Genomic DNA, 25,254 nt, shown 5'->3' with positions numbered 1-25,254 from the left:
CATAGTTTCTTAATTATGGAAAAACAGTATACTCACATCAGCCGGGTCCAAAATCAGGAGATTGTACTGGGGAGTAGATGTAGTTCCTTGCAAACGTCTCTGAATCCCAACAATTGTCCTCGAGTGTCCTTCATGTTGGAAATACAAAGGCCTGCAGTACACACAATAACATCAACTCACAAGCCAGCCTTATATGTAATGTGTGGTTGATGTTATAAGAACTGAAACAGAACCACCTACCCTTTGTTTGTCATATGAACACCCGAGGAAACATTTAACCTGTTATCTGAGAAGTAATTCCAAACCCAATTCATCAAAATTGCTCCTTTGCTGATCCTAGAAGAACTAGAACCATGAGAATCAACTGTTTTCCCCGTCCCACTACCGCCTTTTTTAACTACATATCTGTCCATAGGACCATATGACTTTACCTTGGGAGCAACAGCAGAACCAGGAACTGAAAGATACATTGATTTAGACTTCTCAGGAGCAAAATCAACAACCCTGGCTCTTAACCCAAAAGAGCGTAGCAACGCAGCACACTCAGTGGTTCCAATCCATCTCTTCGAACCATAGATTCTAGTATTAAAATGAAGAGCTCCAGAGACATCAAACCCCTTGTTCCAAGCTAACTCGAGCCAACGCTGGAGCGAAGGAACATCAGGAACAAAGTCAGAGCCACCAAAGAGAACTCTTTTAGCTTCTTCTCTTTGAGAAATCAAATGAGAACATTGCATTTGAATGTTCTTCCACCCACATCCCCAACCTTTATCTTCCTTTGAGGATTGAAAATGATCAACAAAGCCTGATAGTAAACTAGTACTACACTCTAAATGTTTCGATTTCGATTTCAGTTCAGATTCCAGACATTTCCTCAGCAAACAAATCAAACCACCATGACCTATGCTGTAGAATTGACTCTTGATCTGTGAATGAACCAAGGAGGCAACATTGTTGCAATTTTCCAAGTTCTGCAGAAATGAAACAACTTTCTCAATTGGGTACTCGACCTAACGCAGTAAGAAGGTTTTTTAAGAAAGCATTACAGATGATGACGCAGAAGAAGACGAAGGATGATCAGAAGAAGAAGACGAAGAGGCGAGTTGCAGAGCCAAGTGGTGATCGTTTTCGATTTCGTCGTCTTCGAAGTGGGAATTCACATGACTGAGTCAAATCCTCCGCCGTAACCAGACAGACACATCAAGACCTCGATAGATGATGCAACTAAAGGATATAGAAAGAGATAAGAAATTGTTTGTTTTACCTTTGGATTAAGGAGAGGGGAAGCGTAAGATTGCAGACAGGACACAAAGCTGACATTTTTTTGTGTTCACGGACAAAAAGGAAGACACTTTTTTGTTTTTTTTGGCCTCCTCTGTTTTGTTTTCTCGCCGGAGAAAATAACACAAATTTGAGATCCTCCGTCGATGATCAAACGGCTGCGTTTTATATTGAGTGCGTGCGGGTGCATTGATTAAAGGGAACTACTCTTTTGGAATTTAATTCTTAATTATTTATTTTTATTTTATATTAAAAAATTGGAACGAGACAAATAGAAAATAATAAATCTTACAAAAATATAAAACATTATTCTCTATTTTTTATATTTTATTTTATTTTATGTTATGAAAAATTGAAACAAGAGAAAGTTGAAAAGATAAATCTTACAAAAATATTAAAACTAAAAAAAACGTTAGAGATAATATCTCACCATAAACCTTAAACCATTCATGCGTGTATGAATAACACAAACCAGAGAAAAAGAAACATTGATATAGTTTTCAGGTAGAAAAGGATGTTCGGACGGCAGCTTTTGTTAATTATCAGCTCAATGCATGTCGCGTATGCGGCGATATCGATACTAATACAACATACATCGCTACGATCCAAACGTCTTCGTCCTCATCAGAGAGGTGAAGACAAGATCAGTGCGTTGCCGGACGATTTGCTCGTGCATATAATGTTGTTTCTCCCCACGAAAGATGTAGTGGCCACAATTATTTTGTCAAAACGATGGCAGTCTGTTTGGACGATGGTGCCAAAACTTGGGTACCTAAATATCAAAGATGATACTCACAAAGCGTTTACTGGCGGTTTATTTGGTCGTTTACTTGGCCGTTTATTTGACAAAAGTGATCATCAACAACGGTGTTTATGGCAGTTTGTTGACAAGTCGTTACAAGTCCACAAGGCACCTGTATTAGAAATATTAGCTATAGAACTGATCGGTCCTTTTAGATGTCATGTTGATGTGGGAAAGTGGATTGCAAATGCTGTTGATCGTCGTAGGGTGCACGAGCTGGCATTGGTGACCACGTGGACAGCGGTGGAACCTGCCCATTTGTCTAAGACCCTTTACACATGTGATACGATTGTTAATCTATATCTTGTCGGCAATATTCTTGTGGATGTTCCTTCTCGGGTTTTCCTCCCATCCGTCGTAAGCAATGTTCTTTACTATGTGCTGTATAAAGATGAAGATTCCCTTTTTCGGCTTCTGTCGAATTGTCCTACTCTCAAAAATTTGCTCGTGAAACGGCATCACCATGACAACGTGGGAAATTTTAATATAAAAGTCCCATCTTTGGAAAGCTTGTATTATGAAAATGTTCTTCTGGAGTGCACAATGAAGGATCTTTGGTTGTAGATTCTCCGACTTTAAAGAAATTCATCTACAGTGATGTTTCCGGAGATTATTGCTCCATTGAGAACAAGCCTTGTTTTGATAAAGCAAGTATCGACTTTATTAGTCACCCTGATGAAAAGTTTATGAGATCTATTTCCTCGGTCACAAATCTCGAATTAGTTTTGGATGTTGCATCGGTGTGTAGCGTTATTTCGACCTCACTCTTTTCTCTTATTGGTAATTATGGTTAATCACTAGCGCTTATCTATGTTTTCTTGCCTTCATTGTAGGCTGCATATATGGTGTAACTCTATTAACTTCTCCAAGCTTATGGAGTGTAATGTAACACTTTCAGCTGAGTTAGACTGGTTGGAACCACTGATGGGATTGCTACAAAATTCTCCTAATCTTAAAGATCTTTACATCGACCAGGTTTGTAGTTTCTTTCATGTCAGTTTTGATGGACACTATATAATAAAAAGCAAGTTTTTACTTTGTATCCTTTTGTTGTTGCTTCACAGACATTGATTCAACTTGAAGAGGATTTCTCACTGTCATGGAACGAACCGAGTTCCGTTCCCAGATGTTTCTCGGCCCATCTCGAGATCTTTGAGTGGAAAGGATATATAGGACGAATCAAGGAGAAAGAAGCCATAAAATATATCTTTGCCAACTCTAAGTGTTTAAAGAGGGCTGGATTTTCTATGAAATCAACCTTCAAGGTTAAAGATAGAGAGAAGATGATGAAAGAGTTAGAATCTATGTCTAGGGTTTCAACATCATCCCAACTACTCTTCTCCACTCAATTGGATTTTCCGAGCTTTATGAATGAAATGTATTGAAATGGCCCATGCATGGATATAATGTGCCACTCAATTATAACTATTTTAGTTATTCGAATTATTTGAAACCAATATCATGAAATACTTGTTTTATATGATAAATTTGCTAAAATTTGAACATAAATTGTTGTTCAAATATAGTAGATATTAGAGATTTTAACTATAGTTACTCTACTTTGAACATAGAATGCATCATGTTAGAATTATATATGTAAAACATATATATTAAGAAATGATCTCATCTGCAAGATTCATAAACGAATATTTCTAAATTTACACCATAGACACGGCTGGTCATACTAGAAACGAGATGCTAATAAGGTGAAAAATATGGGATCTACGATGCGATAATCTTTGCTATCACTCTCCCATTGAGGAGCCTTCTCTTTCTTCTTGTCTTCGTCTCTCCTTCTCTAATTTCTTCATCGTTTCCTCTCTTCCTTCTCTTCATTGTTATATATTTTCTATGCTCTTCTTTTACTTCTCCGATAAAACTCACATGGGCTACTAAAAAGTTTCGCCTCCTCTTTACCAAAAACCCATCTTTGCACAACTTTGAAGTAGTATCGCTCTCAAGGAACCCCATGCACACCATCGAACAACAGTTTCCTTCATCTCCCGTTAAAGGCTTTTCTTGGGTGCTCTTGCTTCACTACAAGTAATTATCTTAATATTGTGATTCCTAAGGTGATAAGGTTTGGATAATTTGTAGTTTATTCATCTTTCCCAAGTTCTTTGATAACGTTTTGTATAAACCGAGTCAAAAGATACAATATTTATGAGTATCGTTTTGCTCTTTTGATATATAGTATCTGATGACGAGAACGTCCTTGTTTCATTGCAATTCCTAAGTATGAGCTTTTGAATCTGAAAACAATGAGGATTGTACATTATGTAGCCAATGAGGATTTAATAACGAGTAAGAGATCCTTTGGGAGTGTTAGCTTTAAAAAATGACTTGAATAGATGAGACAATGAAAATGAATAAAAAAATACTATTGCCTTGCTCGTTCGATGTCAATGATGATGAGGTCAACTCTTTTTGGATCCTCTTGCTCAGACTCAACTTATGGGACCGATCTTATGAATCCGAAGACAATGAGGTTTAAGTTATATATTCTGTAACATGTAGCTAAACTTAGTTTCTTTCATGTAAACGTTTTGTACCTTCTAGGTTTTTGTCTTAAATCGTTCCTAAGGAATACACTATCTTCTTAGAGAGCTTGACTTGCAAAAGAGATTTCATTGTCTTTTCTACTAGGCTGCATCACTGGCAAATAGGAATCTCTAGGGTTCGTTGTCAAACTTTCTAGCACGAAGGTTTTTGTAAAAAATATATATAAGATCAAGATATTTGTAATCCACTTTGTTGGGCAAATGTAATCGATTCATTTAAATACTACGGAAAACAGTAAACAGATATTGAATAGTCATTTTTATTATCAAATATTGTATATAAATATTGTATATATATATATATTTGAAGAAATATACTATATATATATATTTGGAATATGATGTCAAGTCTAATAAATTTCTAATTATAAATTTTTTTTAGGAAGTTATGAACCAAATTGATAGAGAGATATTTTATGAATCTAACTAATCTTATTTTTGTCTAATTTTTTAGATTTTAACTTTGTAAATAAGTATAATTAAAAAGGTAGAACATCATATGTACTTCAAAAATGTTAATATATATTTTAGTGGAAAATTTCGTAATAATGATGTGTAATTTTGGACTTTTTCACAATGTACTCCATTTTTAATAAGGTTGTAAGATTCTCTTTTAGATTTAAATTCTTAATTATTTGTTTTCATTTTATATTAAAAAAAACTAAAAGATAGATATATAAAATAATAAATTTTACAAAAATAAATTAAAGACGTTATCTAAATTTTTATATTTTATTTAGTGTAATAAAAAAAATGAAACGAGAGAAAGTTTTTTAAAAGATAATCTTACAAATATATATAAAAATAAAAAAAAGTTAGAGATAATATCACACCCTAAAATCTTGATTCTTGAACCCAAGATATGTGTATAAATAATATACAAATGAGAGAAATAAGAAAGGGACACTTGCAAAATTGGACCCCTAACTTGAGTCAATTGCAAGACTAGACCCCTTTATTTCTTTCTCCAACATTTGTCACTTTCTCCCTGTTAAATCCTCGGCCATTCATTGTATTCACAAAAATGCCATTATTTATGATTTATTTGAATTTCTTGCGAAAATGATTATTACATCCATATCCTCATATTCTTCTCTTATCTACGGTTGTGCCACCGCAATTAATTTTCCAACAACCATGAACAACTAAATTTGAAGCTCTTAATGCTTCAACAACCCAAATTTGACAGCTTAAATAACACTCAATACTATGAGAACTTCATTTTCTTCCATCTCCTCTCCATTTTAATCCAAAAAAAAATTGAAAGTTCGTTCATCTTGTTATATGTCGTGATCGATTAATTTGGAGTTGGGTTTCTTCCGTGGTGATTAAAGACGACGTCCTCGGTGCTTGACATTGCGAAACAACCACCTCAAGGTTATTTTCTGGTATATTTCGTGATTTTCCTTGGGTTTTTGTCGAAATTAGACTTCATTTGTTAGTCCAACCGTCATAATATCATGTAAAAGTCTACTATGTGGTCAGTTTTACTATTTAAAATTTATCGTGTTTCGAGCCTGTAGACTGAAATTTCAGTCTCCATAATTTCATTTGAAAACAAAAAAATAAGGTTTAGACTGCATTATAATCTTTCCATCGGACACTTCGTTTGCAGTCTACTAAGGTGTATTTTTGCAATTGACCAAATTCTTAAATTTTTAGTTATGACTGCCGGATGAAGTCTTCTTACAGTAATAAAAGAGTAGACTTCTATAGTGGCTATTTTTGGTGTTGACCAAAATATAAAAACATTGACCAGAATATTATTGATATAAAAATAATTAGTTGACTGCAAAAGAAGTCTACTAGTTAAATAAATTAAAATGTTGGTCAACCCCAAAAATGACCACGGCAGACTGCAAACGAAGTCAACATTTCTGGAGACTTCGTACATAGTCTACGTGATTAAAGTCAAACTTGGTCAATTGCAAAACTAACCATGATGAAGTTTACTTTTAATAGTTGACGGATAGATGAAGTATACTTATTAGCTAGAAGTCTACCACAAAGTCAATGGTTTGGTCAATTACAAAAATAATCATAGTAGACTGGAGTCGGAGTTAACATGTTGAACTTCCCCTTGAAGTCTACTACGTTCTATGTATTTAATTGCAAAACTGACCAGAAAATTAACAAAGGAAGACCACAAAAGAAGTCAACTATTCTTGTAGACTTCGTCCGCTGTCTGCTTTGTTAAATTGTAATTGCAAAAATAGACCACCAAAAATAGACTTCTTTTGAGGTATCTGCCTAGAGTCTAGTTGATGTCTACTCGTTTGACGTCAACATGAAGTCATCAGTATTTTAAAACCAAATTATTGCAAATTGGTGAATAATTTTTAAGATTTTTTTGTTGTGATATTTGATATATGTTATTTACTTGCCTCTGTATATTTTTGACATGAATATATATTATACATATGGAGAAATCAAGTTTTTGGTTTTCATAGTCAGTTAGGTCATTAAATTAGACTAATTTTGGAAGTCAAAATGGTGGAGTTATCTGTGAAGTCTGTATAATTGAAATAGTGTTTAATTGAAATTTATAATTTTTTTTTTTTTGATTTTTTAGTGCATTTGTTTTGTATCGGTTATTTACTTGGCTCTGTTTATTTTTTTCATGATAATATATTATACTTTTGGATCAATCATGTTTTTGGTTTTGTTAGGCAATTAGGTTATTGATTTAAGACTTCTACGGATAGTCAACTATGTAATGAGTATTTGACTTGCTGCTTACTCTTTCAGGTAAATGGTGCAAATATATGTTGTTTTCGGAGTATGGGTGACAAGAAATGGGTCTTGGCATTTTGACATGGATGGACGCAAAGATGGGAGAATGTTTTTTTTTTGCGACACGGTTGTACATACGCTGAGCTTCTTGAAATGGCTATAGAAGATTATCTGATTGACAAAGAAACAGAGATGGTTCAGTTATCGTATCCCTTAACAGAGATGATGCTTCAGCAATTTCCCCAAGATACCCTCCTGTCTATGTCACAAATGATAGATCAGTTCAGAACTTGATAGATTTTAGTAGTAGGAATGTTGTTCGCCTTTGCGTCTCTATACGATGCATGGATGGACAGCCGGTTAAAGAATGTGTTAATGATATAAACAACTCTCGTTCTGTTGACTGTGGGGAGCCAACAGATGAATTTGGTGATGATATAGATCCAGGTGCTGATGAATGTGCAGAAGAATGTCAAGAAGTTCTCCATGATACTACATATGAGAAGCCGAAAGATGTTGATGACATGGATTTCGATTACAGTGAGTACGGGAAATTTGAAGATGAAGATGAAAATGACGATGGAGATGGAGATCACCTGGATGTAGATGCTGAAGAAGGGAAACCATTTGTTGGTGGTATTCATGGACAGTTAAATAATCCTTAGATAGACCAACTGAAAGTAGGTCAATGCTTTCCATGCAAAGATGATGTCATAACAGAGGTGGGTTTGACCACTGCTATGTTAAAATTCTCTTTCAAAATTAAGAAGTCCACAAAGTCTCGGTTGGTGGCAATATGCTCAGTGCCAAGATGCACGTGGAGGGTCGTGACCACTGTGAAGAATGATCCAACCACTTTTTGGGTCACCAAATATCTGAACGTGCATACATGTTCTATTGTGGACCGCGTAACTCACCGTAAGCGTTGCACCCCCAAATATACTGGGAGGCTTTATGTAGATCGGGTAGGAATAGTAGATGGTGTTGTCCCACAACATATCAAAGATTCAATGAGAACAATGTTCGTCATGACATTGAATTACACAACTTCGTACAGGGCTTTACAATATGTCTTGGAATATGTGAGAGGAAACGCCGAATATGGATATGCGAATTTGCCTTATTGTCTTAGGAAAATAGAGTAGTCAAACCCGAGAAGTGTTGTTGACCTTGTTGTTGATGACGAGCATAGGTTTAAGTACCTNGTTGACTGTGGGGAGCCAACAGATGAATTTGGTGATGATATAGATCCAGGTGCTGATGAATGTGCAGAAGAATGTCAAGAAGTTCTCCATGATACTACATATGAGAAGCCGAAAGATGTTGATGACATGGATTTCGATTACAGTGAGTACGGGAAATTTGAAGATGAAGATGAAAATGACGATGGAGATGGAGATCACCTGGATGTAGATGCTGAAGAAGGGAAACCATTTGTTGGTGGTATTCATGGACAGTTAAATAATCCTTAGATAGACCAACTGAAAGTAGGTCAATGCTTTCCATGCAAAGATGATGTCATAACAGAGGTGGGTTTGACCACTGCTATGTTAAAATTCTCTTTCAAAATTAAGAAGTCCACAAAGTCTCGGTTGGTGGCAATATGCTCAGTGCCAAGATGCACGTGGAGGGTCGTGACCACTGTGAAGAATGATCCAACCACTTTTTGGGTCACCAAATATCTGAACGTGCATACATGTTCTATTGTGGACCGCGTAACTCACCGTAAGCGTTGCACCCCCAAATATACTGGGAGGCTTTATGTAGATCGGGTAGGAATAGTAGATGGTGTTGTCCCACAACATATCAAAGATTCAATGAGAACAATGTTCGTCATGACATTGAATTACACAACTTCGTACAGGGCTTTACAATATGTCTTGGAATATGTGAGAGGAAACGCCGAATATGGATATGCGAATTTGCCTTATTGTCTTAGGAAAATAGAGTAGTCAAACCCGAGAAGTGTTGTTGACCTTGTTGTTGATGACGAGCATAGGTTTAAGTACCTTTTCATATATTTTGATGCTTCAATCCGTGGTTTCAATTACGTGAGGCGAGTTATTGTGGTTGATGGGACCCATCTCACCGGCAAGTATGAAGGTGTATTGCTAGTCGCTTGCGCACAGGATGGTAACTTTCAGATATTTCCGTTGGCTTTTCGAATTGTCCACTCGGAGTGTGATGCTTCATGGGATTAGTTTTTCACCAAAATAAGTGAGTGTATCTCGGATGAATATCGATTGGTAGTAGTTTCGGATAGGCACAGTTCAATAGCTAAAGCATGTCGCANAGATAGACCAACTGAAAGTAGGTCAATGCTTTCCATGCAAAGATGATGTCATAACAGAGGTGGGTTTGACCACTGCTATGTTAAAATTCTCTTTCAAAATTAAGAAGTCCACAAAGTCTCGGTTGGTGGCAATATGCTCAGTGCCAAGATGCACGTGGAGGGTCGTGACCACTGTGAAGAATGATCCAACCACTTTTTGGGTCACCAAATATCTGAACGTGCATACATGTTCTATTGTGGACCGCGTAACTCACCGTAAGCGTTGCACCCCCAAATATACTGGGAGGCTTTATGTAGATCGGGTAGGAATAGTAGATGGTGTTGTCCCACAACATATCAAAGATTCAATGAGAACAATGTTCGTCATGACATTGAATTACACAACTTCGTACAGGGCTTTACAATATGTCTTGGAATATGTGAGAGGAAACGCCGAATATGGATATGCGAATTTGCCTTATTGTCTTAGGAAAATAGAGTAGTCAAACCCGAGAAGTGTTGTTGACCTTGTTGTTGATGACGAGCATAGGTTTAAGTACCTTTTCATATATTTTGATGCTTCAATCCGTGGTTTCAATTACGTGAGGCGAGTTATTGTGGTTGATGGGACCCATCTCACCGGCAAGTATGAAGGTGTATTGCTAGTCGCTTGCGCACAGGATGGTAACTTTCAGATATTTCCGTTGGCTTTTCGAATTGTCCACTCGGAGTGTGATGCTTCATGGGATTAGTTTTTCACCAAAATAAGTGAGTGTATCTCGGATGAATATCGATTGGTAGTAGTTTCGGATAGGCACAGTTCAATAGCTAAAGCATGTCGCAATGTTATACCATGGGCAACACGAGGGATATGTTACTACCATCTCCAACAAAATATAATTTCTAATTTCAATGGGAAGCAACTGATGTACTTGGTGAAAGGGGNAGTGCCAAGATGCACGTGGAGGGTCGTGACCACTGTGAAGAATGATCCAACCACTTTTTGGGTCACCAAATATCTGAACGTGCATACATGTTCTATTGTGGACCGCGTAACTCACCGTAAGCGTTGCACCCCCAAATATACTGGGAGGCTTTATGTAGATCGGGTAGGAATAGTAGATGGTGTTGTCCCACAACATATCAAAGATTCAATGAGAACAATGTTCGTCATGACATTGAATTACACAACTTCGTACAGGGCTTTACAATATGTCTTGGAATATGTGAGAGGAAACGCCGAATATGGATATGCGAATTTGCCTTATTGTCTTAGGAAAATAGAGTAGTCAAACCCGAGAAGTGTTGTTGACCTTGTTGTTGATGACGAGCATAGGTTTAAGTACCTTTTCATATATTTTGATGCTTCAATCCGTGGTTTCAATTACGTGAGGCGAGTTATTGTGGTTGATGGGACCCATCTCACCGGCAAGTATGAAGGTGTATTGCTAGTCGCTTGCGCACAGGATGGTAACTTTCAGATATTTCCGTTGGCTTTTCGAATTGTCCACTCGGAGTGTGATGCTTCATGGGATTAGTTTTTCACCAAAATAAGTGAGTGTATCTCGGATGAATATCGATTGGTAGTAGTTTCGGATAGGCACAGTTCAATAGCTAAAGCATGTCGCAATGTTATACCATGGGCAACACGAGGGATATGTTACTACCATCTCCAACAAAATATAATTTCTAATTTCAATGGGAAGCAACTGATGTACTTGGTGAAAGGGGCAGCATATGCGCATACGCATGATGATTACAACCGCTACATGGCTTCCCTTACTAACTTAAATCCGGCCCTTGCAGCGTACTTGAATGAGGTAGATCCAACTTTATGGTCTCGGGTTTACTGTCCATGAGATAGATACAACATCAAGACTAGCAACATTGCGGAATCTATCAACTCNACTCACCGTAAGCGTTGCACCCCCAAATATACTGGGAGGCTTTATGTAGATCGGGTAGGAATAGTAGATGGTGTTGTCCCACAACATATCAAAGATTCAATGAGAACAATGTTCGTCATGACATTGAATTACACAACTTCGTACAGGGCTTTACAATATGTCTTGGAATATGTGAGAGGAAACGCCGAATATGGATATGCGAATTTGCCTTATTGTCTTAGGAAAATAGAGTAGTCAAACCCGAGAAGTGTTGTTGACCTTGTTGTTGATGACGAGCATAGGTTTAAGTACCTTTTCATATATTTTGATGCTTCAATCCGTGGTTTCAATTACGTGAGGCGAGTTATTGTGGTTGATGGGACCCATCTCACCGGCAAGTATGAAGGTGTATTGCTAGTCGCTTGCGCACAGGATGGTAACTTTCAGATATTTCCGTTGGCTTTTCGAATTGTCCACTCGGAGTGTGATGCTTCATGGGATTAGTTTTTCACCAAAATAAGTGAGTGTATCTCGGATGAATATCGATTGGTAGTAGTTTCGGATAGGCACAGTTCAATAGCTAAAGCATGTCGCAATGTTATACCATGGGCAACACGAGGGATATGTTACTACCATCTCCAACAAAATATAATTTCTAATTTCAATGGGAAGCAACTGATGTACTTGGTGAAAGGGGCAGCATATGCGCATACGCATGATGATTACAACCGCTACATGGCTTCCCTTACTAACTTAAATCCGGCCCTTGCAGCGTACTTGAATGAGGTAGATCCAACTTTATGGTCTCGGGTTTACTGTCCATGAGATAGATACAACATCAAGACTAGCAACATTGCGGAATCTATCAACTCCATGCTAAAGAAAGCAAAATTTTATCCCATCACATATCTCATTGAGTCTATTACGAAAAAGTTAGGTAGGTGGTATTGGAAAAGATGAGAGGATGCACTTAGTCTGACAACCACTTTTAGCCGGGGTGTTGAGTTCTTATTGGCCGTAAGGGAGCATTACGTAGATATGATGACGGTTGAATGCATTGATGGTTGGCATTTCTACGTTAGGGGTGGGCAACGTGACTGTTTAGTTGACTTGGAAGCAAAATCTTGTTCATGCGGGGTGTTTGATGTTGAGAAAGTACCATGTTCACATGCAATTAAGGCTGCCAAGTCAAGCGGATGGCATATATCTACCGTAGTTGAAGCTTACTATAGAAAATATTATGTCTATGCATCGTACGCGGCTAACATCATGCCCAATGTCGAGCATGATCCAATTGGGCAAGATATCTGATGTATACCTCCCATACCAAAGCGAAAGCCTGGTAGGCAAAAGAAGTCTCGTTGGCTAACATGGCTAGAACTGTCACGTAAAAAGGGGACCAAGCCGAGGAAGTCTAATAAACCATATGCTTGTTCAAAATGCAGGCAGCCTGGACATACTCGACCTCATTGTGTAAGTAACAATCTCACATGATACATTTTTAACGTTTTGTGAATGATCTCGGTTACACTAACAAGTATTTGTTCAAGTTGCTGAAGACGGCGAGTAGAAGTTAACTTCATCGTGAAGTCATCTGGAATTTTCGTAGCAATAATTTGTCTATGTAATATCTTTAGGGATTATCCCACGTGTTCAAGTCGACATTATTAAAGACTAGTACTTAACTATCATTTACTCGTAAGACCATTTTATGATACTCTTCTTCTTCACCAAGCATCATCAGCTAGAGAATGATGAGTCAAATTTTGGGGTCAGTTTTTGATACAAATTCGCAAATACAAATTACTGGTCCAATCTGCAACTACTGCGGTAGATCGACGATACTTGTGAAATCATTGACAGATGTAAATCCGGGAAGAAATTTCTTCAGATGCACTGTTCATGGGTTTTCCCATTGGTCAGACGCAGAACCATCACATGGTTGGCAAAGGCGGAGCTTATTGGATGCGAGGGATGAGATCCATCGGCAGAAAGAAGAAATCAAGGTACTTAAAGAATCTATAAGAGGAATGAAAGAAAAAGTTGTTAACAGTTTGGTGAACTCTGGGGTGGTTAACAAATATGAGGAAGATAAGAAGAAGTTTGAATGTGATGTTATGGCAGCCAATAAAAGGGAAAAAATGCTTCGAAAATTCTTGGTTTTGTCTTGGATAGGGTTCATTGTTATCATGGCCATGTGTCTTGGGATGTGTATGAAGTAGGTTGCAGAAGAAGTCTCTTGGTTAACTTCAATCATATGTCTACTAAGCTTTCGTTGTACGCTACTTATGTTTACTAAGCTTTCGCTGTAAGCTACTTGTTTTTTTTTTTTTAAGTTTTTTTTTGCCATCTACACTTTTTCACCCTGTTTTAAGCTTAACGTTTGAAGTTATATATATGTAACGAGTGACAGAAAAAAAATACCAATATGCCACATAAAACTAGTAGACAACAAGAACAATCATCCTGATACATTAGAGTTTTAAAAGGAGGATCCCACAAAAAATATCAAGATCCCGCCCATCATCAGAGTTTAATCAGTAGGATCCCACCCACAAAATATAAAGATCCCCCAAAAGAAACAAAACATCATCCTAATGAGTCATACATGATTAAAAAAAAAGTTTAAGTCTTTCAAACAAAGTTTATAGTTAGTCCCGGATTGGGGGAGGATCATAGAGCCCAAAGTTGTCGACGTAATTCTCCTCATTTGGTCCACGGCATTCAATCTTGTGAAATAAGTTACAAGCCAGCTTCTCCCTTATCCATGTGATGTTTGCGTCGCATAAAGTAGTAGGAAAGGTTATCCCAAGGGCATGACATTCTATGTACTTCAAAGTATACACACCAGAGTCACCTGACTTACTGTTCGGAGGTACTCTCTTTATATCCCGCTCATGAGTGAAGTTCTCGTATGAGTACATTTGCTTGTGGTCATGGCTGGCTAACTCCCGAAGCACGTAGGGAACTAACACGGGAATAGGCTCGATGGCAGATGCAAGCTCTTTGTCATTGGTGACACTCGGGATGCTGTCCTAGACGACGATGTGTCTCATGGGAATCGAGATCCACAAAGCAACCCAGTGCGTCGACTTCACGTTTAAAGGCACGTATAAGTCGTCCAGTTCCAGACCCCATTTTCTGTTAGTCTGAGCATACGGTGAATACTCCCCAGCATGGTAGCTGAAGGCACCGGCCGGCAACAGTTTTCCATATCCATTATCATTTGCCTCAGACTTGACAAAGTCAAGGTACTTCGATGTCCACAGATGAGTGAACATAGAGTCTATGAAAGCCACTCTACTCGATTTAAACCTCTCAGGATATTATGCGTATCGATGTCTCAATAGATTCAACCCCGCATCCATGTGCTGGATAATCACATGGATTTAAAACAAAGTTAAATAATATTGAAGACTGACCTGAAGTTTTCTAGTAGACTTGAAGAAGAAGTTTTCTAGTAGACTTACCGAATCTCGTAGCCACACTGTTCTTGTCTGCAGTTCGTACCACCAAAGACAACATCGAGATTTTTCTAGGATCTTGTTCTTGAACGTCCTGCGGGTGATGAATGGTTTGGAAACATATAAATTACTAGAGTTTCAAAACATAGAATTTTTGAAACATACCATAAAAGTTAGTAGACTTACAGATTTTTCTTTAAGAAATCAAGCAAAATCTTCTTCAACTCCTGGTCTGCTTTATCAAAAGGATTGTACGCTGACCTAGCTGACCCATGATAGTCTTTGCTGTGTTATCACCAACGAATGGAGAACGTTGACTTGACGCCAACCTCTTAACCCTTTCAGCCTTGCCATGTGCGGCAATCCTAGCCGCTTCAATCCTTGGTTCTTGTTTCTTGGCTCTAGCAATCAAGTCGGCAGCTGTTGGGATTTCCGTGCAAATATACACAGGTGGGTCTGACTCATTGTCAGATGATTCAGAGCTGACTACCTTTGGCACCTTCGTATCCATACGAGTAACAGATGGAGATGGTTTCAGGGTATGAGATTAACCTGATTTGTTCTACAAATTCTGATTTAAAAGTTACATGATCATTTATGAAAACAAATACTCCCTCTGTTTCACAAAGAGTGTCATTCTCACACTTTTCACACAAATTAAGAAAACGTTGAAATATACATATATGCCCTTATTTAATATGTTAATTTAGTTATAGATTAAGGGTAAAACTAGAAAATCTAATGTAAAATATGCATTGGAAATATAAAATAATGCATTGGAATTGTAAAGTGACACTCTTTGTGAAACAAAGAAAAATTTCCAGAATGACACTTTTTGTGAAACGGAGGGAGTAATATTAAAGTCGCAGCATATGTTTAAAAGTCTCGACTAAAACAAAAAAAAGACAACATGATTATAGAAGTCTACTTCACATAAGGAATTCTACTTGTTACACTTGTTATTATGTCTGCGAAGTTGACCACTTCTGGAAGTTTATTTTTTCTTCGCCTTGTACCTGGTATTGTGATTGTGAGGGATCGTAGTAGGAATTTGCAAGTGTTCAGAACTAACCATAAACATTTTTTGAGTGTCAGGCTCTTCATTTTTCCCAGTAGCTTCCTGAGAGGCCTTATGTTCCTTTGATAAAGGATCTACATCTGACTTACCAGTTACATCTCCCTTCATTTTGGTAAGATCCGAAGCCAGGTTTTCAATCTTCTCATTCAGCCTGTCAAACCTCAAATCGCAACTGCTGAATCCGTCCTTCATCTCTTGAAGCAGAGCTGCTCCCCACATGCCGAGCTCATCTTTAATTCAATCCAAGATATTGAATTCGAAGGCAGTTGAGGTACCTGGACAGTGCCTCTTCCCACTTGGTTGCTCAAATGTACCAGCTCTCTTCTTCTCACCTTTTTCCTCCACTTTCACCTTCACATTGTTTGATTCATGAATACCGTCCGTCTACCACACAACTCTCCCCCACTTCCATGGACCGAAATCCCCATTGAATGCGCTCAAAATGTTATCAATTTTGTCATCTGCTTCATCCTCTTCCTAAACAGAGCTAATCATGCCACCAATGGTTTTGAAGTGATTGAAACGAGTCTACAATTGATATAAAACAGTATAGCTATTCAAATCCAACACGATAGTGGTTAACAGTGATGTTAATAGACAAATCCGAGATAATAGATGGAGTGATATGCGTACCTATTTTAGAATGCCCTCTTTGACATATTTTCTGCAGCGGGAACCGCGGTAAGCAAGCAACGGTGGAGTTGGTTTATTAGGCAGAGGGTCGCCAAATTCCTTGCCAAAATCCGGCATAGATTCGTATACCCAAATCTGCAGAGGTTCGACAAATCCGTCTATGGTGTAACTCTTGTTTATGTCCTTCTCCTTCACAGACAGGATGAGGTTTTTGAAAGCAACTCTTCCCCAGGGATAATCAAGAAATGCATCTAAATCCATGACTAGCCTAGCCATATTTAGACGGGTGGGAGTTGAGGGTTTCCTAGCTTCTATAAACCCAACGTAGATGGCTAAATAACCCAACCTAATACGATCTACTTTATCCCACTCATTAGCGTTCTTACATGCTGCGACGAGTTGCTCAATACTCGGACCGATGTCTAAACTGACTCCAAGCTTCTCCCAAAACTTTTCCATCTCGTCTATTACTTAAACCTGTGGCTGCTCCAAGGACTCGACATCTTCACAGTTAAGTCCAATAATGGCTTCAAACTCATTCAAAGAAAATATTAATGGGTTAGATCAAACCAGACTCCATATCTCGTACTTTTTGTTGCAGACTAGCTGAAAGCTGAGCATATGGTGAACCAGTCTGGAAGCCCATTCAAATTGGAGACGGTTGAACAGTAAGAAAACACCCAGTCAAGAGTCGCGAATCTCATCCCATTCATCCGGTTCGAGAGCTTTATACAGTTCATCAAACAGCTTCGTATCGTTTCTGTAATAGTCGATGCTTTTACACGGAAACGGCTCCTCACCCTTCGTGTAAAACCTCCGAGGAAATTCTGGATTGTTCCCCTCCTCCATTATGCAAAATAAAATTAGGTTTGGAAGGAAATTAGAACACGAAAGATTGAGATGAAAGAAGAAAAATATAATAAGTCGACAATCGAATTGAAAAAGAAGTCTACAATTGAATTGAAAAAGAAGTCTTCAGTTTAATCGAATATGAAACGGCGGCGAAGACGTTGCAGCGAAGATGAAGCGGCAGGGTTGAAGAATACAGAGTTCGGCGAGATCTGGTATAAAAACGTTGAGCGAAGTAAGCAAAAAGACAATCCGAAAGATAGAGATTTAAGTTTAACACAAAAAAATCAATGGTAAAACCAACCATCCATTAGTGATAAGCGGAAGAGAAAAGTTGACAAGAATATGAGCAAGATGGAATTAGAGATAACTTTTCTATGTTATCTCGGTTTTTAAGTTATATAAAATTACAATAATTATAATAATCCCGGTTTTATAAAACCAAAACCGTTTTAATCAAAACAGTACCGGAAAAATTATAAAGAACCCAATCAAAACCGGATCCCGCTTATCGGTAAACCAATTCCCGCTTATCGGTAAATTAAACATATATATATTACTGCCAACTAACGTCAAATCAATTTATACCTTGTAATGATTATGTTGACGACTTCTCTGGCAGACTTCTCCACGGGAAACTGAACCGTCTGCAAATCCATCAAATCAAATTAATATTTGTACTATTATGCTGAAGACTTATCAAGTAGACTTCTTCATGGGAAACTAAAACGTACTTTAAACTGCAAATCCATCAAATCAAATTAATATTTGTACTATTATGCTGAAGACTTATCAAGAAGACTTCTTTCTGGGAAACTAAAACGTACTTTAAACTTCAAATCCATCAAATCAAATTAATATTTGTACTATTATGCTGAAGACTTATCAAGAAGACTTCTTTCTGGGAAACTAAAACGTACTTTAAACTTCAAATCCATCAAATCAAATTAATATTTGTACTATTATGCTGAAGACTTATCAAGAAGACTTCTTTCTGGGAAATTAAAGCGTACTTTAAACTGCAAATCTATCTAATCAACCAAATTAATACATCGTTAACGACGATGAACGAGTTTCTATGGTATAGGGACAAAAGTTGCGTGTGAATATAGAATTCTACATTTATAAGTATGAAGCAAAGTGATATAGAAACTTTCTAAGAATTACCCAACCGTGAATGATAGAATTCTACACTTATAAGTATGAAGTGAAGTGATATAGAGAAAGTTTCAATTACCCAACCGTGAACAGTCTCCAATTCTTCGTGGATGTGATGATTTAGATTGACCGATACAAGTACTGAAAGACTTTCAATCACCAATTCTCCATCTTGAAGATGAACTACATACTATTTTTTTTAAAGAGAAAAGAAATGATTTACTGATAACTTTTTTGGTTGCAGTTTAAAAATAATCAAAAGGCCCAGGGCTTGGTTTATATATACGAGACGAAACGGTTACAATGAACAGTTACATAATTAATAGCGCAAACCGTCGCATCGTAAATAATTAACGAGTAGACTTCGTCGACTGACTTCTTAATGTAAATGGTTGAAGTCTACTAAATAAGTCAACTAATGAAGTAAACGAAGTCGTCCAAATATTACAGAAACTGAAGCAAGTTCACAGATTACAGACATAAATACGCTATTTAAACAAACGGCCACGATAAAGAAAGGTTCACAGATTTTAGAACTTAATTGAAAGATCTACGAAACAAAAGAGATTAATACAACAATGAAGATTATACCGGAGATTAAGATATTCTTGACCACCCCGCATACACGGTGAACTCACAGGCGTAATTCTTTCATCTGATCTTTCACCTTGTCTAACTCCTGCTTAACCCATAGCATATTCTCATTTTCCTGGATGGCTATAATAGAATCCCTTTGGTCAGCAAGTCCACCTCTCATTGCTTGAAGTTTTTGCATAATAGCCTCATCCCACCATTTCATAATATGGTCCTCTCCATCCTATACTGTACCATAAAAATAAATATACCATAAAAATATTATCTATACTCAAATAATAATTATACCAAACGAATAAACCATCATACAATCTAACAACCTCATGGTTATTGCATCCAAAGAAAATCCTTTCAGGATTGTCGGCTGTGGTGGAACATTTCATAACGGTTTCCCTTCCGTAGAAACATTTGTCAGGAATTCCAACTGTCAGGCCAAGAAAGTTTACTTCGGGTGGACCTTCACTCCATACTTGCAAAGAACTAGAAGATGGATGAGTGTAGTTGTGTAACCCCGTATCTGTGTGAAAAAATGAACAAAAAACTATGAGAACATATATATTTTCGAACAAAATTAGCTAAAGCGTTACAAAAGCAAATAGCCAATGATAAATGATGAGAATACTTATCTGAGATGTCCTTGAGTTTCTAAGACGATAAATGATGAGAATACAATCTGAATTTTTGAGAGCAACAATATCAGAATTTTTTAGAGAGAAATTTTGGAGAGAGAGAGAGCACATACAAACTAGGTTTGACTTACAGAAAGAAGTATATATATGGTTAAATTATCCGGTTAGGTTAAAATCAAGGAATCGGTACGCATTTGGTTAGGTTCAGCTATCGGTTTGGTTAAATTATCGGTGAAATTAAAGTAATATACTATTAGTTGATGGCATTACAAAGTCAAGCACCAATAGTCTACAGAGAAGTCTACTTAAGCAAACCCTAAATCAAATAGTTTTAATCTAATCAGCCTTTCCTCCCTTAATTTGACTAGTTTATATGTAAATTTATTTTATTTCAATGCAGGAAGTCTATGTGGTTAATATTTGGTCAATAGATTTATCAAATTATTTTTTATAATTTTTTTAATTAAAATTTAAACTATAATTAAAGAGTAGGCATATTTTTATGTCTTCTATTTGACGTCAATTTGTAATCCACCATAAAGAAATCTATTGCAGACTTCCTCCGGGTTACATCTGTCATTTCGACTTCTGTTTTTTGTTTGGTCGCAAGGAAGTCAACTGTAATCTCAGTACCCTTAGTGGTTACGTTTCTCAAATATCGAATATGGGGTCTACGTTTTCATTCAAAACCAAATAAAGGTCTACAAATAGCAATTATCCCAATAAGAAATAGAACAAATTCCATGTAGAAAAAGATGTTTGGATGGCCGCTTTTGTTCATTATCAGCTCAATGCATGCGATATCGATACTAATACAACATACATCGCTACGATTTGTGAAGGAAAGAGACGTTTTTGGAGGTGAAGACAAGATCAGTGCGTTGCCTGACGATTTGCTCGTGCATATACTGTTGTTTGTCCCCACGAAAGATGTAGTGGCCACTATGATTTTGTCAAATGATGGCAGTCTGTTTGGAAGATGGTTCCAGTGCTTATGTACCTTAATATCAAAGATGATACTCACAAAGTGTTTACTGGTGGTTTTTTTGGTCGTCTACTTGGCCGTTTATTTGACAAAATTGATCATCAACAACGGTGTTTATGGCGGTTTGTTGACAAGTCATTACAACTCCACAAGGCACCTGTATTAGAATTATTAGCGATAGAACTGATCGGTCCTTTTAGATGTCATGCTGATGTGGGAAAGTGGATTGCAAATGCTGTTGATCGTAGGGTACGCGAGCTGGCATTGCTGACCGCGTGGACCGTGGCGGAACCTGCCAGTTTGTCTAAGAGCGTTTACACATGTGATACGCTTGTTCTTCTATATCTTGAGGGCAATATTCTTGTGGATGTTCCTTCTCGGGTTTTTCTCCCATCCCTCGAAAGCATTTTTCTTTACTCTGTGCTGTATAAAGATGAAGATTCCCTTTTTAGGCTTCTGTCGAATTTTCCTAATCTCAAAAGTTTGCTCGTGAATCGGCATTACAATGACAACGTGAGAAACTTCAATATAAAAGTCCCATCTTTGGAACGCTTGTATTATGATAATGTTTATATTGGATAGCACAATGAAGGAATATGGGGATCATTGGTTATAAATTCTCCGGCTTTAAAGAAATAGGTCTACAGTGATGCTTCGGGAGATTATTGCTCCATTGAGAACAAGCCTTGTTGTGATAAAGCAAGTATCGACTTTATTAGTCACCCTGATGACACGTTTATGAGATCTATTTCCTCGGTCACAAAACTCGAATTAGTTTTGGATGTTGCATCGGTGTGTAGCGTTATTTCAACGTCACTCTTTTTCTAATTAATGTCAATTGTGATTATATTAACTAGCGCTTATCTATGTTTTCTTACCTTCTTTGTAGGCTGCATGGTGTAACTCTATTAACTTCTCCAAGCTTATGGAGTGTAATGTAACACTTTCAGCTGAGTTAGACTGGTTGGAATCACTGATGGTGCTACAAAATTCTCTTAATCTTAAAGATCTTTACATCGACCAGGTTTGTAGTTTCTTTCATGTCAGTTATGATGGACTATGTAATAAAAAGCAAGTGTTTACTTTGTATCCTTTTTTGGTGTGGCTTCACAGACATTGATTTCAACTTGAAGAGGATTTCTCACTGTCATGGAACGAACCGAGTTCCGTTCCCAGATGTTTCTCAGCCCATCTCGAGATCTTTGAGTGGAAAGGATATATAGGACGAAGTAAGGAGAAAGAAGCCATAAAATATATCTTTGCCAACTCTAAGTGTTTAAAGAGGGCTGGATTTTCTATGGAATCAACCTGCAATGTTAAAGATAGAGAGAAGATGATGAAAGAGTTAGAATCTATGTCTAGGGTTTCCACATCATCCCAACTACTCTTCTCCACTCAATTGGAATTTCCGAGCTTTATAAATGAAATGTATTGAAATGACCCATGCATGGATCATATATATATATATATATATATATATATATATATATAATGTGCCACTCACTTATAACTATTTTAGTTATTCGAATTATTTGAAACCTATATCATGAAATACTTGTTTCAGATTATAAATTTGCTAAATTTTGAACATATATTGTTGTTCAAATAAATAGTAGATCTTAGAGATTTTAACTAATATTGTTACTCTACTTTGAACATAGAATGCATCATGTAAGAATTATGTAAAACATATATATTAAGAAACGATCTCTTCTGCAAGATTCATAAGCGAATATTTCTAAATTTACACCATAGACACGGCTGGTCATACAAGGAACGAGATGCTAATAAGGTGAAAAATATGGGATCTACGATGCGATCATCTTTGCTAAGCCGGAGATCATCTTTGCTATCGCTCTCTCATTGAGGAGCCTTCTCTTTCTCCTTGTCTTCGTCTCTCCTTCTCTAATTTCTTCATCCTTTCCTCTCTTCCTTCTCTTCATTGTTATATATTTTCTTTGCTCTTCTTTTACTTCTCCGATGAAACTCACATGGGCTACTAAAAATTTTCGCCTCCTCTTTACCAAAAACCCATCTTTGCACCACTTTGAAGTAGTATCGCTCTCAAGGAACCCCATGCACACCATCGAGCAACAGTTTCCTTCAGCTCCTGTTAAAGGCTTCTCTTGGGTGCTCTTGCTTCACTACAAGTAATTATCGTAATATTGTTATTCCTAAGGTGATAAGGTTTGGATATTTTGTAGTTTATTCATCTTTCCCAAGTTCTTTGATAACGTTTTGTATAAACCGAGTCAAAAGATACAATATTTATGAGTTTTGTTTTGCTCTTTTGATATATAGTATCTTATTGCTGACGAGAGAACGTCCTTGTTTCATTGCAATTCCTAAGTATGAGTTTTTGAATCTGAACACAATGAGGTTTGTACATTTTGTAGCCAATGAGGATTTAATAACGAGTAAGAGATCCTTTGGGAGTGTTAGGTGTTAGCTTTAAAAAATGACATGCATGTATGTACATGCATGTGAAATTCATTGTAACACTAACATCCCTTCGAGACAAACTTTTATTTACTAAAGCCTCCAACTGAATTTCTCTTGTAAAATTGTGCTAAAATCTCTAGTATTTGAAAATACCATTAATATCAAAACTAGTTTGATGTTTAGGAAATTTGTTTAATTTAAATTACGGAATGAATGACTAACTTTAGAACTGGGTTGAAATGATTAAATCATTTGCTTGTAAACTTTCCGAGAAAAATCGATTACATTTTTTCTTTCTATTGCAAAGAAAAATATAATCCATCAACAAAGAACCAAAAAGTAAACAAGCTACGATTCATGGGTTTTTGATGAAACTAAAGTCTACACCAATTATAAAAGAAAAAACATTTTGAAAACTACAAACAGTCATGGGTTTACGTATATTTGTATCTGTTCGTGGTTAAAGATCGCCGACTAGCTTCATCATCTCAATTTATCTCAGCAAGCTAGTTCTAGAAGGGTTTGATTAAAATCACCAACCTTTCGAAAACCTAGAAATGTTATGATGTCTGATGTAATAAATAACTATTATAAAAATTCTATAATTTTAACAAAGAACGCCAAAACTAAAACTAAATAGTAGGACATGTAATTTTGCTGTCTTTACTTGATTAAATATTCCACACGTGAAAAACATTATAACATCCAGCGCCAGTAGAGATTTGGTTTGCCTTTTTCTCCAGTAGAGATATTGCTGCATGGTCGGACTTGCTACCATTCTTCCGCTTGCCTATCAGAGATGGCTGTTCTGGTTAGTCAGTTTGGCTGTTCTGGCTAGTCAGTTTGATCTTTGGTGGTGATCACTGCACAAATCTCTCGCAGCCACCAACTATATATATTTGTGACCAAATTAACGCTTCCCCTATCCTGCTGCCAAGTCCGTGCCTAATCTAATTATTGAAGAGTGAGGACTCCTAAAGAAACAAAAAAAATTTTTAACACAAAAACCAAAAAAGAACAAAATTAACAAACAAAAAAAAAAATCAGACATGTAAATGGGTTGCCTTGCCATGCATCGTTCATGCATTGCCATTTCCATCTTAACAAGAAAGTTAACCTCATGCGATTTCAAGAAGAGTTTTGAAAATCTATGTATAGTAAACGTTTTTGGTACGATTAGATGACAAACTTAGAAATAAAATAAAAAGAGATAGTGGTTGTGTTCTCATTTTTTTCTCTCTAATCTATGTTTTAACGGGATGAGGAAACGCAGAAAACCAAAACCGAAGGTTGGACCATATGTACGATGATTTAAAGGTAGGACTTCAAATCTTCTACGTACCTTTAGTCTTTTTAGTTTTTTTTTTTCTGATAGTTTTTTTTACTGTTTTTACTAAATTAAATATTCCACATGTGTAATTCATTGTAACATCCCTTCGAAACACTATTAATTATCACCGTCCTTATTATTGATCAAGTTTATAATTGATCAAGTTTATAAGACACATCTAACCATGTATGTTAATTGTACTGTGCGTTTAAACGTAAAATATGTGTTAACGAGACTTTGAAAACAATTGAAAAGCTTTTGATTCCCGACTCAGTTTCGGACCGAAAAGCGGACATCCGACGAATCTTCTATACTGGTTTAATTTTCTTTAATAAAAAATAGTAGAGAGATGTATATAATATATAAGAAGTACTTATAAAAAGAATACTTTTAAATCATTAATTCTTAGAAACTTTTATTATGAAATATGCGAAGAACGGAACAGTTATTGGTGTATCAAGAAACATGAACGCCAGAGTAAACAAGAGTGATATATTAGATCGTTTGGATTTATCTTCATCACAAAAAACACCCACACACACAAAAATGAACCAAGA

The 25,254-nt window shown here is 36.7% G+C and overlaps 3 protein-coding genes and 1 pseudogene across 3 annotated transcripts; 3 read left to right on the top strand and 1 right to left on the bottom strand.

Annotated features, from left to right (window-relative positions):
• LOC104770938 overlaps positions 1-1,428 on the bottom strand; it is a 2,369-nt pseudogene extending 941 nt beyond the window's left edge.
• On the top strand, positions 2,033-3,468 carry LOC104772555 (putative F-box/FBD/LRR-repeat protein At1g22000). Its single transcript, XM_010497156.2, has 3 exons — positions 2,033-2,466; positions 2,917-3,058; positions 3,148-3,468. Exons 1-3 carry the CDS (start codon positions 2,033-2,035, stop codon positions 3,466-3,468), a joined length of 897 nt encoding a protein of 298 aa, XP_010495458.2.
• LOC104772554 (coiled-coil domain-containing protein 1-like) lies at positions 7,722-8,849 on the top strand. Its single transcript, XM_010497155.1, has 2 exons — positions 7,722-8,026; positions 8,570-8,849. The coding sequence occupies exons 1-2, from the start codon at positions 7,722-7,724 to the stop codon at positions 8,847-8,849; spliced, it is 585 nt and encodes a 194-aa protein (XP_010495457.1).
• LOC104772553 (putative FBD-associated F-box protein At1g05080) lies at positions 20,920-22,360 on the top strand. The gene is given in 4 exon segments (XM_010497154.1): positions 20,920-21,330; positions 21,511-21,717; positions 21,815-21,913; positions 22,049-22,360. Coding segments are annotated over 4 exon segments (1,029 nt in total).

Source organism: Camelina sativa, chromosome 20 (assembly GCF_000633955.1).
Source record: "Camelina sativa cultivar DH55 chromosome 20, Cs, whole genome shotgun sequence".
Lineage (NCBI taxonomy): Eukaryota > Viridiplantae > Streptophyta > Magnoliopsida > Brassicales > Brassicaceae > Camelina > Camelina sativa.
Note: the sequence above shows the minus strand (reverse complement) of the source record. Positions and strands in the feature narration are given on the sequence as shown.

Coding starts and splice junctions, on each gene's coding strand:
- LOC104772555 (XM_010497156.2), top strand. CDS start 2,033: ATGGTGCCAAAACTTGGGTACCTAAATATCAAAGATGATACTCACAAA. Junction 2,467..2,916: donor AATGTTCTTTACTATGTGCT/GTATAAAGATGA, acceptor CCTTCATTGTAG/GCTGCATATATGGTGTAACT. Junction 3,059..3,147: donor AAGATCTTTACATCGACCAG/GTTTGTAGTTTC, acceptor GTTGCTTCACAG/ACATTGATTCAACTTGAAGA.